The 15,435-nt window shown below is 40.6% G+C and overlaps 1 protein-coding gene across 3 annotated transcripts; it reads right to left on the bottom strand.

The window, feature by feature from the left end:
• Positions 1-1,160: 1,160 nt before the first annotated feature.
• LOC135994191 (acyl-coenzyme A synthetase ACSM4, mitochondrial-like) lies at positions 1,161-14,762 on the bottom strand. 3 transcript variants are annotated; one of them, XM_065644555.1, is made up of 14 exons: positions 14,697-14,762; positions 11,065-11,330; positions 10,602-10,812; positions 9,087-9,294; positions 8,740-8,883; positions 7,707-7,863; positions 6,741-6,820; positions 5,634-5,757; positions 5,286-5,366; positions 5,046-5,147; positions 3,775-3,902; positions 3,546-3,645; positions 2,789-2,908; positions 1,161-2,146 (listed from the first exon to the last, which is right to left on the bottom strand). In XM_065644555.1, the coding sequence occupies exons 2-14, from the start codon at positions 11,275-11,277 to the stop codon at positions 2,060-2,062; spliced, it is 1,755 nt and encodes a 584-aa protein (XP_065500627.1). In that variant the 5' UTR covers positions 11,278-11,330; positions 14,697-14,762; the 3' UTR covers positions 1,161-2,059. The 3 variants fall into 3 exon arrangements, with proteins under 3 accessions (XP_065500627.1, XP_065500628.1, XP_065500629.1); XM_065644556.1 differs by lacking the exon at positions 14,697-14,762 and adding an exon at positions 12,807-12,892; XM_065644557.1 differs by lacking the exons at positions 1,161-2,146; positions 2,789-2,908; positions 3,546-3,645; positions 3,775-3,902 and having other exon boundaries at positions 5,063-5,147; positions 5,654-5,757.
• Positions 14,763-15,435: the final 673 nt, after the last annotated feature.

The raw sequence follows: 15,435 nt of genomic DNA on the forward strand, positions 1-15,435 counted from the left end.
TGGTCAAATTTCCTTCTCCAAGAAAAAGTAACTTGTTTAACAGTGGAATTGTTTACTTATTACTTAACAGGAGGTTTTATAGTAATATTTAAACTGCTTATCAGGTGAATGAACTCAACCTAGAACTTGTACAACTTAATCTTTTCAGAGACATCTGACAGCACAAAAAAACTGGATGGAGATCTTCCCCCCAGAACAGATACTTTGTCAAAACCAACAGTAATTCACGGTGTTCCCCATGCTACATGACATTGTGGTAGAGAAATACTGACCAGCTGTAAATAATCCTATAGGATATCATTTGCTCCTAAGAAAGAAACATAGGACATGGATATAAAATTGTTATTATGTCCCTAAGTGCCACCCACTTTGGGAATCAGGATTACAGAGCAGAAACTTATTTATGTGGTACTTCCATTTTAAATGAAAACTCTATTTAAAAGGACCTGGTGGAAAGAATCTAAAAAGGTTTTACTGGTAAAAAATGGTCTTTTAAATATTCTCTAAAATGGATGTTAATAAAGGGGGTTTATGTGATATTCTGGGATATACATTCATTTTTATTGTTTTTTTCTTACTTAAGGAAACAACTGTCAGTAAAAATATCAAGATTTTCATTAAATGTAACCTTTGAGGTTGTGACCTCTACTGTTAATGCTGAAAACCAACAGATCACCTTTCATTCCTTTAACAGAAAAGCCTAATCTTTTTGAGTATTTTTTTTAATCACAAAATAAGATATTTCTCATTTTTTAGTCTGCTCTAATTCTATGATTTAGTTCTAATCTACAGATTTCAGAGTATTGCAATTACAAAATCTGCACGATAGCCTGTAAAGAAAAAAGGAGAGAAAGAACATTCAGGCACAGTATTCCAAGACTGGCAATGGCCTTCAAGACTGGCAAGATGAAAAACATTTTAAATCCAGGATTCCTTTGTGGTTTACAAAAATATGTGCAAAGTTTTGCTGTGAGAGCCTTCGACAGTTTTTAGCACTTTTTCACCTGAAAACTTAGAGGTGAAAATGAAGTAAGAAACTGAGGAAAAGACATAGTAATGGCAAAGTCCTCTGAACTGCTACAGGAATCAGAATTTTTTTTTTTCCCGATTTAGTACCATCTGCTTCTGCTCAATGACCAGCAAGACTAGGAATTCAGACAAATAACGTTTTCCTGACCTGTTTGCTGTGGATAGTATAGATTGAGAGCTGGCTGGGGTAGATCCTCTTCATTCGGCTTTCAGGGCATGTGGTTCCCAAACCAGGCACTGTAAAGACTGAGCTTTATCTGGAGACGTGAAACCCAGATGCTCTGTCAAAAAGGATTTGGAGCAAAACCCTTTCTGCTTTATCATTTACTTATTTTGAAGTAATGAGAACAGAACATAGCACAAAACAGACCAGGCAGCACAATTCTTTCTGCGGAGTAACATTTTTCTTATAATCATTTACACCATCATTAACTGTGCGTAATTTGCACCTTAACCTAAAGCACTTTGTATCTTCTCTTTTCCCCCACTTTAACCATTTAAGCAGAACACAAGTTCATCGAGATGAAGAGAAATAGTTAAAGAACATGTCTTTCTCCTTCCAGTCAGGAAGAATCTGGCAACGTTACAGTGATAGTTTTTGAAGAGAGAATATTACTTCACTGCTGATACCCACTACAGGACAAAGATTATTTTAATAAATTTCTTTTTTTTTTGTAATTATCAAAATGTTGTAGTTACACTTTTTTTTTTTTTTTTAAGGAAGCTGTTTCTACTAATTCCAGTAAAAAAATTAAACCTTTGTAAGCTCCCAGGTCTGTCTCTGCTCTCTCCCATTCATCGTTCTTAATTTCTTACACCTTCTCCCTTCCAAAAATTTGTAGATTGATGGCAGAGGTGGTTCTAATACCACACGTCCTCAAGCCATGTGAGCATTATCTCCTTCCTCCCACCAATATCTTGTTTTTCCATATGTTCTCCAAGTTCTCTGGGTCATGACCATATGGCAAGTGTGATGTGCTATGGCTGGTACGGATGATGGAAATTTTCTCTCCCTAGTTTCCAGGTCATGTTATACTCTTCCCCACTCTTTGTTCCTTAGAACCTTTCTCTGGATTTTCCCAGTAGCCGTCTTTGGCAGATCCTGAACAAACTCCACCTGAAAGGCAAAAAAGTTCACTTGTAGCCAAATATATTCTGATTAATCCCCAAGGTGCAAAGAAAGACACATCTGTATTATGGCTGGGGTAGAAAGATGGGAAGCTGCACAGCTTGGAGCTGGGATGGTGAAATTCCTCACTACACATCTGAGCTGACTGCACAGGCAATACCCATAGGGATAAGTATCACAATGCTGACGAAGTGAGTGTTACAATGGTCAGGATGGGGAGTTACTGGCATCTTTCCTGGCTGTAAGGGATGGATTCCAAGCCCTCTACTGCCAGCAGGAATTTCCCCTTTGCTTTGGCTGAGAGCTCTGTCTAGAACAGAGCTCAAGGGAGGAATTGGTAAGAGCTGGATGCCTTGTCCATCTGAGTCACTGTGAAACCCTAGGATTTCATGAAAGGAAGACCGGACCTTGATAAAGATAAGTTACATTATCATTTCTACTCTTTGGGTCCTTTCCAGCACATACAGTGAGGCCAAGGCTACAGCTGTAACAGACTCTGTAATTTATTTTATTTTATTTAGCTATGGTTGGAGCGTTTGTCAGAATGCAGTTAAAAAGAAGCCAAGGCAGGACAAAAACTCTTCAGTTTTTGGTATAATTAGAAGACCTGTCTTTTTGTGCTGCACTCACCTTCCTTGGATACTTGTAAGGTGCAGTCACCTTCTTGACATGTTGCTGAAGCTCATGAGTTAACTTTTCTGGATCATGTGATACAAAAGCAGGAGCCAAAACAACGAAGGCTTTGACTACCTGTGCCACAAAAGTCAAGGGACTCCATTAACTTCCAGACATGGGAATAACAGGATGCATTTGTTTCCAAAACTGAGTATCGAAATTGAGAAACGCAAAAATTTGAGTTTTTTTCTTTAATTTCCCTTTTCATTGTCCCTTTTTACAGAACGCCAAGTTATGAACAACATAATCTACAGGATAGGACTTTTTGCTATTTTTCTGTGGTTTTTTCTTCTTAACTTTACACACTACTAAACTTTCAAAAAGTTGTAGAACAGAAAAAAAAGAGAGCTGAAAATCTCACCCCAGGGCTCAAAGAAGTGTTGCAAATATAAAAAGAAAAATTAAACACTCTGGATATCATTGCCACCATGTGCTTAGTGACAAAAAGGGAAATAAACCAAATCCTATTTCTTAGACAAAAGATGCCACAACAAATCTGAAGAGACAAACTTTTTCCCACATCAAACCCTGCAAACAGGGCAATAATTCTGAAATTCTAAGGTCTGTCAAGGTATGGTTTTAAAATTTTTTTAACCCATTTTAATTTCAAAAATTGCAACATATTTAATTCCAATGAAGCCTAGTACATACAGGGAACTTCATGCTTAGAATAAGGTGCATTGCTTTCTGTATCTTTTTGTTTTCTTTTTACCTCTCCTCGAATTGGATCAGGACTGCTGACAACAGCTGACTCTGAGACGGCCGGGTGTTGTATTAATGCACTTTCGACTTCAAATGGGCCAATACGATACCTAGCAGAAAATGCAGATACGACAGCTGTAGCAAGTTAGCCATTCACCTGAACTTTCCAGACTGAATTTTGCGATAAAACAGAGCATCATTAACAGGCAAATGAGCAAATCTAAAAGCAACTGACTTACCCAGAAGAATTAATTATATCGTCAGCTCTTCCAACAAACCAGACATACCCTTCTTCATCCATAATCCCTCTGTCTCCAGTGACATAAAAATTCCCACACACAGAGGCAGCAGTTTTCTCTGGATTATCCTGACAACAATCAGACATTTTTAAAAAATGTAAGGCATTTACTTTGCAGTGGTGCTAAAATTAATCAAGACAATTATTTTAAGTCTTTCTCAAAACTAGTATGTTCAGTACTATTTTATGCCTTCGATTAAAAAAAAACAGAGTTGCATGAATTAGCAGTTTTGTGGTAGAAATATTTGAGAGGTGAAAAAGAGCATTTGTGTATATATGGATTCATGTTCTAGAGAAAAAAGGGTGTGATCTATCAAAATGCTCATCCATCACAGCAAAAGTACTGAAATGTATAACCCGTTTTCTTCAGAGAAACGATTTATCATTGCAGGTGGTTGCCACAATAACCTCCTGTCAATGGAAACTTTTCACCCCTAACCTTCAAACCAAAACACAAATGAGATGACCCTCAGGAAAAACTCCATTATCTACATTGATTTATCAGGTCTAGATTACAGAGGAAAACCACCTTGACAACAGAAGACATAATGAAAAATTGAAGTAATAGTAATGAACCAAAAGAAGATTTTTTTATCACATAGCAAGCAATTATTTCATGCAAATCGTTGTTTGAGGATGCTACAAATATCCAAATATCATGGAGATTCAGAAAAGAATTAAACAGACAGACAGGTTCCCCAAAGCTTTTTCAATATAATAGTTCAAAGGCAGTGGAGAATATATGTGCCTGACTGTAGTGTTTTCTTAAGTATGCACTACAACTCAGCACCACCACAGACCGACTACTAGCTTAGATGGACCCTTGACCTGAACCATGGCCATTCTCCTGACATGTTTTTTCAAGCCTGTTCTGCTTTCAGTGAGCAGAGCCTTCCCATTCGAATACTGATGTCAGACTACATATGTCACTTCCACAAAGCCATATGATCCTCTGCACTTGAGGGTTTTGTGCTGTAGCTTGATTTTGTGCTGTTGATCTTGTGCACATCATCTGTGTGACAGACCACTGTACAAAGCGCTTCTCTGACATGGGTGATAGGTGCAGGCTGCAGATACACGCATGCTGCAGTGGGTAACTAGAGACCTTGTGAAGATGCTGGATGAAATTATGCACCTCAGTAAGTCAACAGTACCTCGCCCTGGGTCTCTCTTGAGCTCCTCAGCAGCACAGACAGGCCAACTCCAACTTACCAAGTACTCGGAGAACATACAGAATGGTCGCCTAGGCTGAACTCGGACGGCAATGTTGCCTTCTTCTCCTGCAGGCAGGATAGCCCCACGGTCATCTATGATCTGCAGAATGGACATAGTGCCACTGCTTTGATTAGCTCAATCAAATATCCACGTTATAGCCCAGTGAAGGCAGAGAGAGACTGACTTACTCTTGTACCCACAACTGCAGCTGAGCTCAGATGTAACATATCAACGTACCTGCACATCATAAGGGGGAACAGCTTTTCCCAAAGAGCCAGGTTTAATTTCCATTCCTTTCATATTGGCACATATTGTTACCTGCATAATAGGGGTTTTTTTAATTTGTGCAACATCTTCTAGACTTCATTATTGGTTAGCTTTTATTATTGTCATAGTATTTTCTATAAACATTAAAATATGCAGCTAGCTGATTTTGGAATTATATAATCATAATTATATATAGCCTTTTTTTAAAAAAAGTTCATTTATATGATTCTCACCTTTTCCATTGATTCATCAAGCACATTGTGCCTCTGGTATTGTTACCTTTGGAAGGGTATACTGCAAGAATTAATGCAAGCGTACTGTTTCAGTCTGGCCATAACCTTCATAGATATCCAGCCCTGTCTGGATTTTCCACTTTGCCATCACTTCAGGATTGAGCGCTTCCCCTCCAGATATACAGTGTCTCAGACTCGTGAACTTGTAGCTTGAGAGGAATAGCAAATCAAATAATATTCTTAACTTCTGAAAAGAACAGTGAATGCTATGAACTGGGCAACCTCCCTCAACTTTCAAAGTACGTACACCTAAAACTTCACAAGCTACTTTGGAAATGACAATAATCAGCCTGTTACACAGTCCGGGACTGGACTCCTACATTGCTCGTGTTACCACCAAGGATAACGTGCTTTATCTCTGTGTCACTGGAAGTAGGTTTTTTTGCTAGAAAAAGAGTGAGCAAAGGTGTTTTCTTGGAAGAGCTGACAAGAAGGGAGAAATCTGAACAAGTGCATCAGCTATTCATGGAAAGCTGAGGTATGTGCCAACATCCAAGATCAAATAAGACACTGAGAATTTTCTAAAGCAAAAGGAAGGTTGAATAGGAACACAAAGTCTGAGCTCTCTGCTAAACCAGGTTTGGCTTTTGTCAGAATAAAAGACCTATGTGAGAAGAATAAGTACCCTATGGAAGGGGTGAAAACTCCTTACAAATCACCCTGACTACTTCTCATAAGCTGAATATTTCACAGTGTAACAAACTGGTGGGAACAGCTGTGCCAAATAACTCTCAGCATGTAGAAGTCCCCTAACCGCTCACTTCATTCTCAAGTATCTGACAACAGTTCCACTGTACTCCAGTAATTCCCTGATCCAGTGCTGACTGAAACCCTGACTTAAATTTAACTGTAAACCACAAGTTCAAAGGAAGTGAGAACTTAAAAAAATCTCACTTGTTTCCTCTGTGCTGTCTTTTCAAAGATCCACTCCTGAAGCCTGAATGGCCTAAAGTTTGGCTAGTTATTCTCATATTTCAGAACTTAGCTTTCTTTTCCGAGAGCAAATTTTGCTAATTAGATTTCCTTTAGTTGAAACAAATGAAGCAACATAAGGAACTAAACAGCCAGAGCTATCATGGCATTATATCCCAACCTCTCTCTGCTACCCCTGCAACAGATGTGCGTGCAGTACCTGCTCAAATCATGTTGGACGAGCATGCGGTAGGCAGTGGGAGCCGTGCAAAAGACAGTAATGGGGTATCTTGAGAGAGTCTAGAAAAACAGAAAGTTTTGTTGAAAGGAAAATATAACGGTGGGTCTGACCTTGTAAATGTGCAGGTGGTTAACACAACCTACGTGCTCAAATGTCCGCAAAACGAAAACCATAAAATGCAACCAACATACATTCAACACAGAGGATAACTACAGATTAGTGACTATGAATCCTGACTGCAGAACAGCCGTACCAGTCCATCCCACTGCTGCAGAAAATACAGCACTTTCCGTCCAACAAAAAAATCACTCATTTAACTGAATGACCACTAAGAGTAGCAGTTCCAATTAAGATTGTTTTCTGCTTCCCAAGGCAATTGTGTCCCACGCTCAAGGCTAAGTGACAACAGTGAATTAGACCAAAGCTTTTCCAGTTTTATTCTTGGGGAAGTCTGGGTCTCCTCTCCACGGAAGAGGCTAACTTTGAGGAGAACAGGTCTCTGACTGCTTTTGTGAAATGGCACAGAGGAAGAACAGGTTTTGTGGCAACTATTGAGAATTCAGGATAACAGGGCCCTGATTCAGGTCTATGCCGTACTCTGAATACTGGCTCATGCTCACCCTGAGCCCAAAGTATCTGGAAGTCCATACCTGAAGTAGATCTTTAGGCCAAGTGTGGGACAAAATAGCAGTGATCTTGACTTCTTTCTATCCTGCATCTTTCACCACACCTCCCCTATACTGCAGCCATGTCACATGGCCTAACCAGGAGGGAAAGGCTTGTTCCTCCAGCAAGCGGCACAAAGGGAGGGATAACTGCTTGGTATGTGGAAAGTACTGTCCCTGCTGCTACAGAGCACTGGGAACCCATGCACTGGAGCCCAGCTTGTTTGCCTCATTTGTGCAAAATGGAAATAAAACTCCCAGTGTAAAATATTACGCTTACCTCTGCAATAACTGCTGGTTTAAACTGTGGCATATTGTGTACAAAGACACATGATCCACAGATCCATGGTGCAAAAACACTGCTCCAAGCTGATTTTACCCAGCCAGTATCAGAGGTATTCCACATTATATCTGAAGGAGTCAAGTTCATCCAGTGCCTGGTGATAAAGCAGAAACCAAAAAAATGCTTCACAGACTGTGAGAGACTCAGGCACAGGTCATAGCATAATTAAAGGAAAGGGTGGGAAGCTTCCATTAGAAGATGCAGTGTCAGCAAGTGGGGCTCTTTAGAAACTTTGTAAGAGTTGAAGAGAATCTTAACCATTCTCTTATTTCCCTTCATTTGCTCCTGTTTAACATTTCCATTGTTTACTTTTCTGTTTGACAGTGCAAAACATCCTTGGCTTAAGTTGCAGAATCTGGATCTAGATCAAAAACTGAACAGATCATTTGGTGTAGGCTTTCCCCATCTTGTGGATTACAGACATCAGCTAAATCACATCTTATTTCCCTGGGAAACTAACCAAATTACTTCTATGGCCTCTATACCACCAACTTCCAACTCAGAATGCCTTGGGAAATGGATCCTTTGATTTTCATGAAATTTCTCACTCTTTGGGAAGCTTAAATAAAAGATGTTCAACGAAAGCAAATAAGTAGCAAGCCACAGATTCATACTGAACTGTAACTTTTAAGGTATAATGCTATGGTCCAAGGTTGCTCTGGCTCTCAAGGAAGGTTTACACAATACTAAAGCACTCAACTTTATCTGGTTTTGCTATAAGGAGACTATCCCTACGGCTACTCCGCAGTCAGCCCTCTGAGTGACAGAACACTGTGTGTGATGATCTCAGCTGAGTCTTCAAGAAGCTTTTAATAATGAGGGTTTCACTATGAGAGGAAAAATGAGAGGAATAAGCAAGATCCTACACTCATTAAATGCCTACATTTACTGGAGGTTTTACAGTCACATTTTCAATTTAATTGTGATCACGTCACTTAATCAGGACACTGGGCGCAACTGCAAGGCACACCTGCCACTGGTTGCAAATCCGATACCATAACTGCTGTGGGACTGTACCACCATTTTTGGAGAGCCTGTACTTCCACTAGTAAAATAGATCAGCATTGGGTCTTGACTCCTTGTCTTGACACATTTGTGGTCAGCAGATGTCACTCTGCAGAAGAAATAGTATACAATGATTACTACATGTAGGGGTTTTTTTGTACTTAATGCAGTGATTACAGAGAGCTGGCAGAGGGATGTAAAAATCTAACTCAATAGTGTTTTGGAAATTAATCCCAAAACTCAGCAATGTCACCTGACTGATACAGGTTCCTTCACCTCACAGGGATGATGGTAAAACAGCTGGATACTCACGCAAAGAGTTCTTTGATGTTCAGCCACCCATCTCTGCTCCCTTTGGCTACAATTAGTTTGCTTTTCAGAAACTGGCAGTCAGGCATGACAGATTCCACTGCAGGTGCCAGCGTGTCATTGGTAATAATGCACTTGGCCTTTGAAGCCTGGAGTCGGTATAATATGTCTTTGGCTGTTAATTGGGATGTTCCTGGAATAAAGACAATTCCTGGAAAAAAGCAACAAGCAATTTAGAAAACGGACCATTTCTCTTTATTATGTTCACAGGAGAAGACCCCAGCGAGAGAAAGGCTGAGCTACTTGTCAAAAACTTCTTATTTGAGAAACAGGAGTCAAGTATAACTTGTACTTGAACGCAGAGCTTGGGCAAATTTGTGGCCTAGAAATGACCTGGGATCATCTGGTGCTGAAAGGCCTCCAAACCCTGCAACACTGATGCTGAGTTTTGTGCCATCCATATTACTCTGGATCATGAGTAAGATCCAGATTTAAAGATTTTTGAGCACTTCCTTGATGCTTCATAACTCAGGAAGGAAGTGTTGGGATTATCATCCTCTTAAGTATATGTGTAAGACCAGCATTTGGATTATATTTGCATCTGCAATAAAGCAATTGTTTATTTCAATAAGGAATTAATACCTTTGATATGGGATAAATAGACTGAGATCAGGTAGTTTACACACATTGCTCAGTCAACATATCCCTCAAGCTTGGATTCATTTTGTAATGTGAACACAGGTTAGTTTGGATACTGAGTGCGATGTGACTGAAATCGCATTTTCAGGGGGAAAAAGGGGACAGGAATCAATTTAGTGCATTTCTATAGCTCCTGTTCCCAAGGATTTCAATAAACTTGACCTACACATTTACTTCAGTCTTCTGGCACTTTCAGAGGTGTCCACCAAATTTTACAATTGGGAAACTGAGACACTGAGATACTGACTGATATTCCCACTTCATAGCCCAGAAAATCTTGGATACAATAGAACTGGATTCCCTGAGTCTTAGCCCCATTTACAACCTGCAAGAATCATAGAGCTTAAGTGGAAGAAAAATACTTGATCATGTCCCTGTTGATGCTGAACTGTTTCATCATGGATCTTTAGCACTCTAAAAATGCAATGGGTCAAATTCTTCCTAGGAATTTGTAAACCTGTAACAGCAGAGTAAGAAAACACTGTATTGAATTATTAACCGGTCTAGCCGTATAACTTACTGCAGTAAAACTCTCCACACTGATAATGTATCTGGTCAAACCTGGCCTTAGATTGTAACCATTCAACCTTCTCTAGCTTCAGCTGAGTGTGCCATTTAACCAGATCATGCCTGTTCGGCACCTGCTACAGTAGCACTTTGGTTCCTGTGTGGGTGCTGCCAATTCTCTTTCTATGCAAAAGCATAGGCAGGGCACAGCAGCTTATTCCTGTTTACATTTTTTTCAAATGAATTTCGCATATTTTTCGTATTGTCTATTTATTTTCTTTCTGCATCCAAGAGATGAGTGAGGTTACTCACCTGTTCGCATACAGGCTACATTCAGTAGCCACCACTCAGGAACACGAGGCAGAACTGCTACAACTCTGTCTCCTCTCTGCAAACCACATGCCTCAGAAAGTATATTAGCTGCTTTCCTAGAGAGAAATCCCAGCTCTTCAAAGCTCCACTTCACCTCCTCTCCCTCATCATTTACCCACCAAAAAGCTGGATTTGCTGGTCGTCTTCCATCCTAGAACACACAATAGAAGATTTAAAATAAGACGACAATCCTTTAAAGGTTTAATTTCAATCCAAAATAACTCCAGACCAAGCAAATAATCTCTGGCAACTGGTCTCTTAAAGTGATACCTGTATTTCTGACAAAGAAAATAAAATTGTATATTCTATTCTGCAGCTAATATTATCCGGTATCTATCAGGAAAACCGGTTTGTATCATCTGAGATTTGTTCCAATGCCTATGAAGTAAAAGAAAAATATTACCTTTTCCAGCTGCGACCACTCATCTAAGACATCACTTGCGAAGTTGAAATATTCTGGCAGTTCCTTTTTACACTGGTTTACAGTGTCATAATACGAAATAATCTGAGATGTAAGAAGCCTGTTGCATCCATGGAATAATCTGCAAGGCGACTTGAGAATCCGCAGACACTGAGGAATCCATGATTTAATAAATGTTCTCATGATAAATGACATTTTATCAGACAGCGGGGAAAAAAATCAGATACACACCTACAGGAATCAGTCATCTGAAATGAAAGAAAATACATTTAAAACCAGCCAGGTATCGGATGCTGTCTAGTTTGTGATGTTGGATAAACTAATACAAACCAGCCTGAATAACTAGGTTGCTGCTGGGCTTCCCTGTTTTTCTCCATTATTTTATGCAATTCTTAAAGTAAGCGTTCCTCTTTTTCTGGCAAAGAGACTGTGCATTATTCTTTCATCATAATCTTTGTCCTCTACTTTGCCAGCTGATGAATGAATCTCATTTCTCATCTCTAAGCTTTCACTTCACAGTCCTTTTCTAAATATCCATATCTTGATTCCTGTACATTTTATATCTTATTTTGCCCGCTTTCAGAAATAAAATGCCACTAGTTAGGGAGTGTTTTGAGGACACTCTGTTTATCCCCTTGATTTAAAAGTCTCTGTAATTATGCTATGTCTTAAACATACACCAGATGGCGATTCACACTGAATTTACACAGCAATAAAACTGATGAATCTCCAATTTATTTCTTTGTGAGTTCTGTTTTCACTGGGGCCATAGAATAAATGCAAAATAAACACTAGGCAAGGAAAGGTGAAATGCCAAAGACTTCCATTTGCTTTGCACTTCAGCTGAAGTGTACAACTTTGAAGAAGATACATGTTGTAAAACAAACTAGCAAAGAAAATGCCAGCACTTCCAGTTTCTTCTAGTCTTCCCTATACAACATAGAGGCACATGTGGAAGAGACAGAATGGATGATACTGTAGTTATTTAAAGCTCAGCCTTGGAAGCAAAGAGAACTGAATCTTTACTGATTGATGCAGAGTCTTCTGATAACCTTGTTTTGAGTGTAATCAAGTCCTTAAGAATCCACCCACCACATTAAATCTAAGGGAAATGTTCCCTCAATTCAGGGACCCAGTTTTGCCTTTAAATCTTCCTGTGCCACAACCTTCTCCTTGTTTAACAGCCAACAGTACATACCCATCTCACGGGGATAATACACAGTTACTTTCACCTTTCCATTAGGTATTGCAAGTGTAGCTGTAGTGACAGCTCCAAGCATTTGATGGGACATGCACATACACCTGAACTGAGAAACCATAAAGCCTTAATATTTTATGTACTACTCCTTAAAACGGGCTCTCTAAATAAACAATCTATGTGAACATGGAACTATTCGGGGAACTTACATAATGAGAGACCAAGCAATATTCCCCAGATTACAAAGGAAATCTGTGGGGCTGTCAGAAATCAGCTTCAGAAATCCAGAACAAATGCAAGAACTGAAAAATTTCTCTTCTCAACCCGTTCTCAACGACAGAGACACAGTCAGAGAATGGGACGGAATCCCATGCTTCCCAGAAAGTGGGATTTGTTCTGGCCCTGTACCAACATGGGGAAAAGGTTGAGCTCTAGCCTTTGATTCAACACTCTAGGATCTGCCTTAGGCCTACCTATTGTGAGAAAACCCCAACGCTTACCTTGTTGCACACCATTAACTACTTACCAGTCCCACAATATTTATCAGGAGAGGCCTGCCTTGACGTCTTCTGCCCAGCGACTCCAAGTCCTCCTAATGCCCTTCAGTTCCACCCTCACAGTGGCCCAGGTCTGCCTTCTTTCAGGTAAGGTTTAATATAAAAACATATGCTGACTTCCTGCCAAGCACTGGCAGGCCACTGTCACGAGCTGAGCAAAGTACGCAGGGCAAGTACCCAAAGGAAGTAATGACCCGGAAACCCGTCGCTCTGCTGCCTCATCCCAACTGCGTTGTGCAACAAGAAAGTAGATGAAGGGGCAGGATAAAGAGGGTGAGGAAGGACACAAGAACAGACGTTCAAGATTCTCTTTGGTTTTTGGGAAGGCACAGAGAACAATGTCTGAAAACAATGCAAACAGCGCACAAGCAACATGCCTACTACTCTGCTGTGGACACAAGCCCTGCTGCCTGCCCAGCTAAGAGCACCCGATCTCAACGCTCAGTTGAAACTGCTCTTCTGCTCCAGTCTGTGGCATCTCCCCATTGTCACACCAATGCCTCTTGGCACAAGGAATGTATAGCACTTGCCACCAGCAGACAGTAGATCTCACATTGGTGTTGCCTGCATAGGAAAGTTTTACTGTTTACACTATGCATTAGCTGAACATAAGCCCCTGTGTTGACTTCCACTGCAGAATATTGTTGCTTAAAAAAAAAAAGTCTCAAGCACTCTAACAAATATTGTCATCACAGGGAGAGTAAACTTTGTACACTTATAAACACTAAAAGCCCTGTGGCACACCACTGCAAACTGCTGCCAGTTGAAGCCATGTATTAGCTTGCTCTAGTTTTCCCAGACACAGCAAATGTTTGAACAAAGTAAAGCGCATCTCTTGTTTCATTTCTCTTCAAAAGCCTTTCATAAGTCTTTCCAATTTTCTGTCATCAGAATGGTTTTCACAGGCTGCCCAGAGAGGCTGTGGAGTCTCCTTCTCTGGAGACATTCAAGACCCGCCTGGACACATTCCTGTGCCCTCTGCTCTGGTGAACCTGCTTTAGCAGGTGGGTTGGACTAGATGATCTCCAGCGGTCCCTTCCAAGCCCAACCATTCTGTGATTCTGTGACTTTGCAACTGTCCCATATCGCTCCATGGAAGAATAGTCCTCAGATCCCCCAAACAGTCCAGTGAAGAGCATTCATGTTCAAGGCTTTCCTAGGCCAGAGAGGCAGAAACAGCCTCCAATATGCTCCAGCCCAGGGGGAAAATACAGCGCATCAGCCCACATCAGCAACTGACCGTACTGTGACTCGGAGGAGACATGTTAAATGTACCCAAATACACTGTTTTTGCAAAGAAGTGGGTATTAAATGGTTCTTCATTTTCACTGGAGTATAACAGGTTGAAGCGCAGCAGGCGGCATAGGCAGGGATAAAGATGACCATTTATCTGGAAGGTGAATGATGCATTGGAGGATCATGGGCTAGGGTGGCTTTGGTATCTCCATTCACGGCAATATTTAAAACTACATTAGTCAAATAGCTACCAAGACTGGTTTAGATATGGTTTAACTTGCCTTAGGCCGGAGCAATGACCTCTCCAAGTACCTTACAGCCCTAGTGCTGTGAGCCTTTAACTTGGCCAGTGGCATGTTTTGGGAAGCACAAAATGGCCATAGAGCCCATGCTAATGCCACTTTCTCCTGCCTCTCCGAAGAATTCAGGAAAAGGCCCAGCCCCAGTCAATATTTGACTCTCCAGATCTCTGAGAATACCTGCTCCTGTCCTTTCCAGCAAAAAGTTTTCAGTTCCCAGATAAATATGAGGATAACCTGAGGATAAGCACACAAGCAGTGCAGACCTTGAGCTGCTTCTTTGTGTGCCAAGTGCACTCTCCTTTATGAAAAAGTGATGTTTACCTTTTCTAGCAGAACATTCGTATATCCAGCGAGGCACCGAGTCAGCCATAGGATTCCTGCTGCCCGTGACTGACAATCTATGCCGAGACAATGACATTTAATAGGCAAGATGGGGGTAACTCTTAAAGACAAATGTCTCCTTTTTGAGGCACGAAAGCTGAAGGTGATATTATCGGAAAAAACAAAACCAAAACAACCAAACAATCAAAAACAAACAAACAGAAGAAATAGCTGCCTATGTATATATACAGTTCACAAAAAGGGGGATTTCTAGAAAGCAGGGGGGCATGACTTATCTTAAATCAATTATATAGATCAGATGGTCAGCTCACTTATAAAGCCAACACCTAAAGCATACTCACTCCTGTGCTAATACTGATTTCAGCAAACAGCAGTCTCCTCAGCACAGGAGGTAAAGGCAAACAGTTCAAAACCACCCAGAATAGGTATTTCTTACTACTAAGCTTCCTATAGGAACCTAATGCAGTGTGAAAGACAGTGGAACGTGGGTGCCTCATTCCTGTAGGCTTCATCAGAAATCTGTGTCGGTCAGTTTAGAAGGAAATAATCTGAAGAGAGTCACTTAGATTGTTTGTGAACTATGCATATAAAAATGAGTAGGACAGTGGAAACACGTGTCCGTCCAGGTACAAGAGTCACTAAATGATGTTCTGATTGTCTGCTGCACAGACTTACTGATGAGCATGTGTCCCTTATGTAGGTGTCTCTTACACACGCT

Source organism: Caloenas nicobarica, chromosome 14 (genome assembly GCF_036013445.1).
Source record: "Caloenas nicobarica isolate bCalNic1 chromosome 14, bCalNic1.hap1, whole genome shotgun sequence".
NCBI lineage: Eukaryota > Metazoa > Chordata > Aves > Columbiformes > Columbidae > Caloenas > Caloenas nicobarica.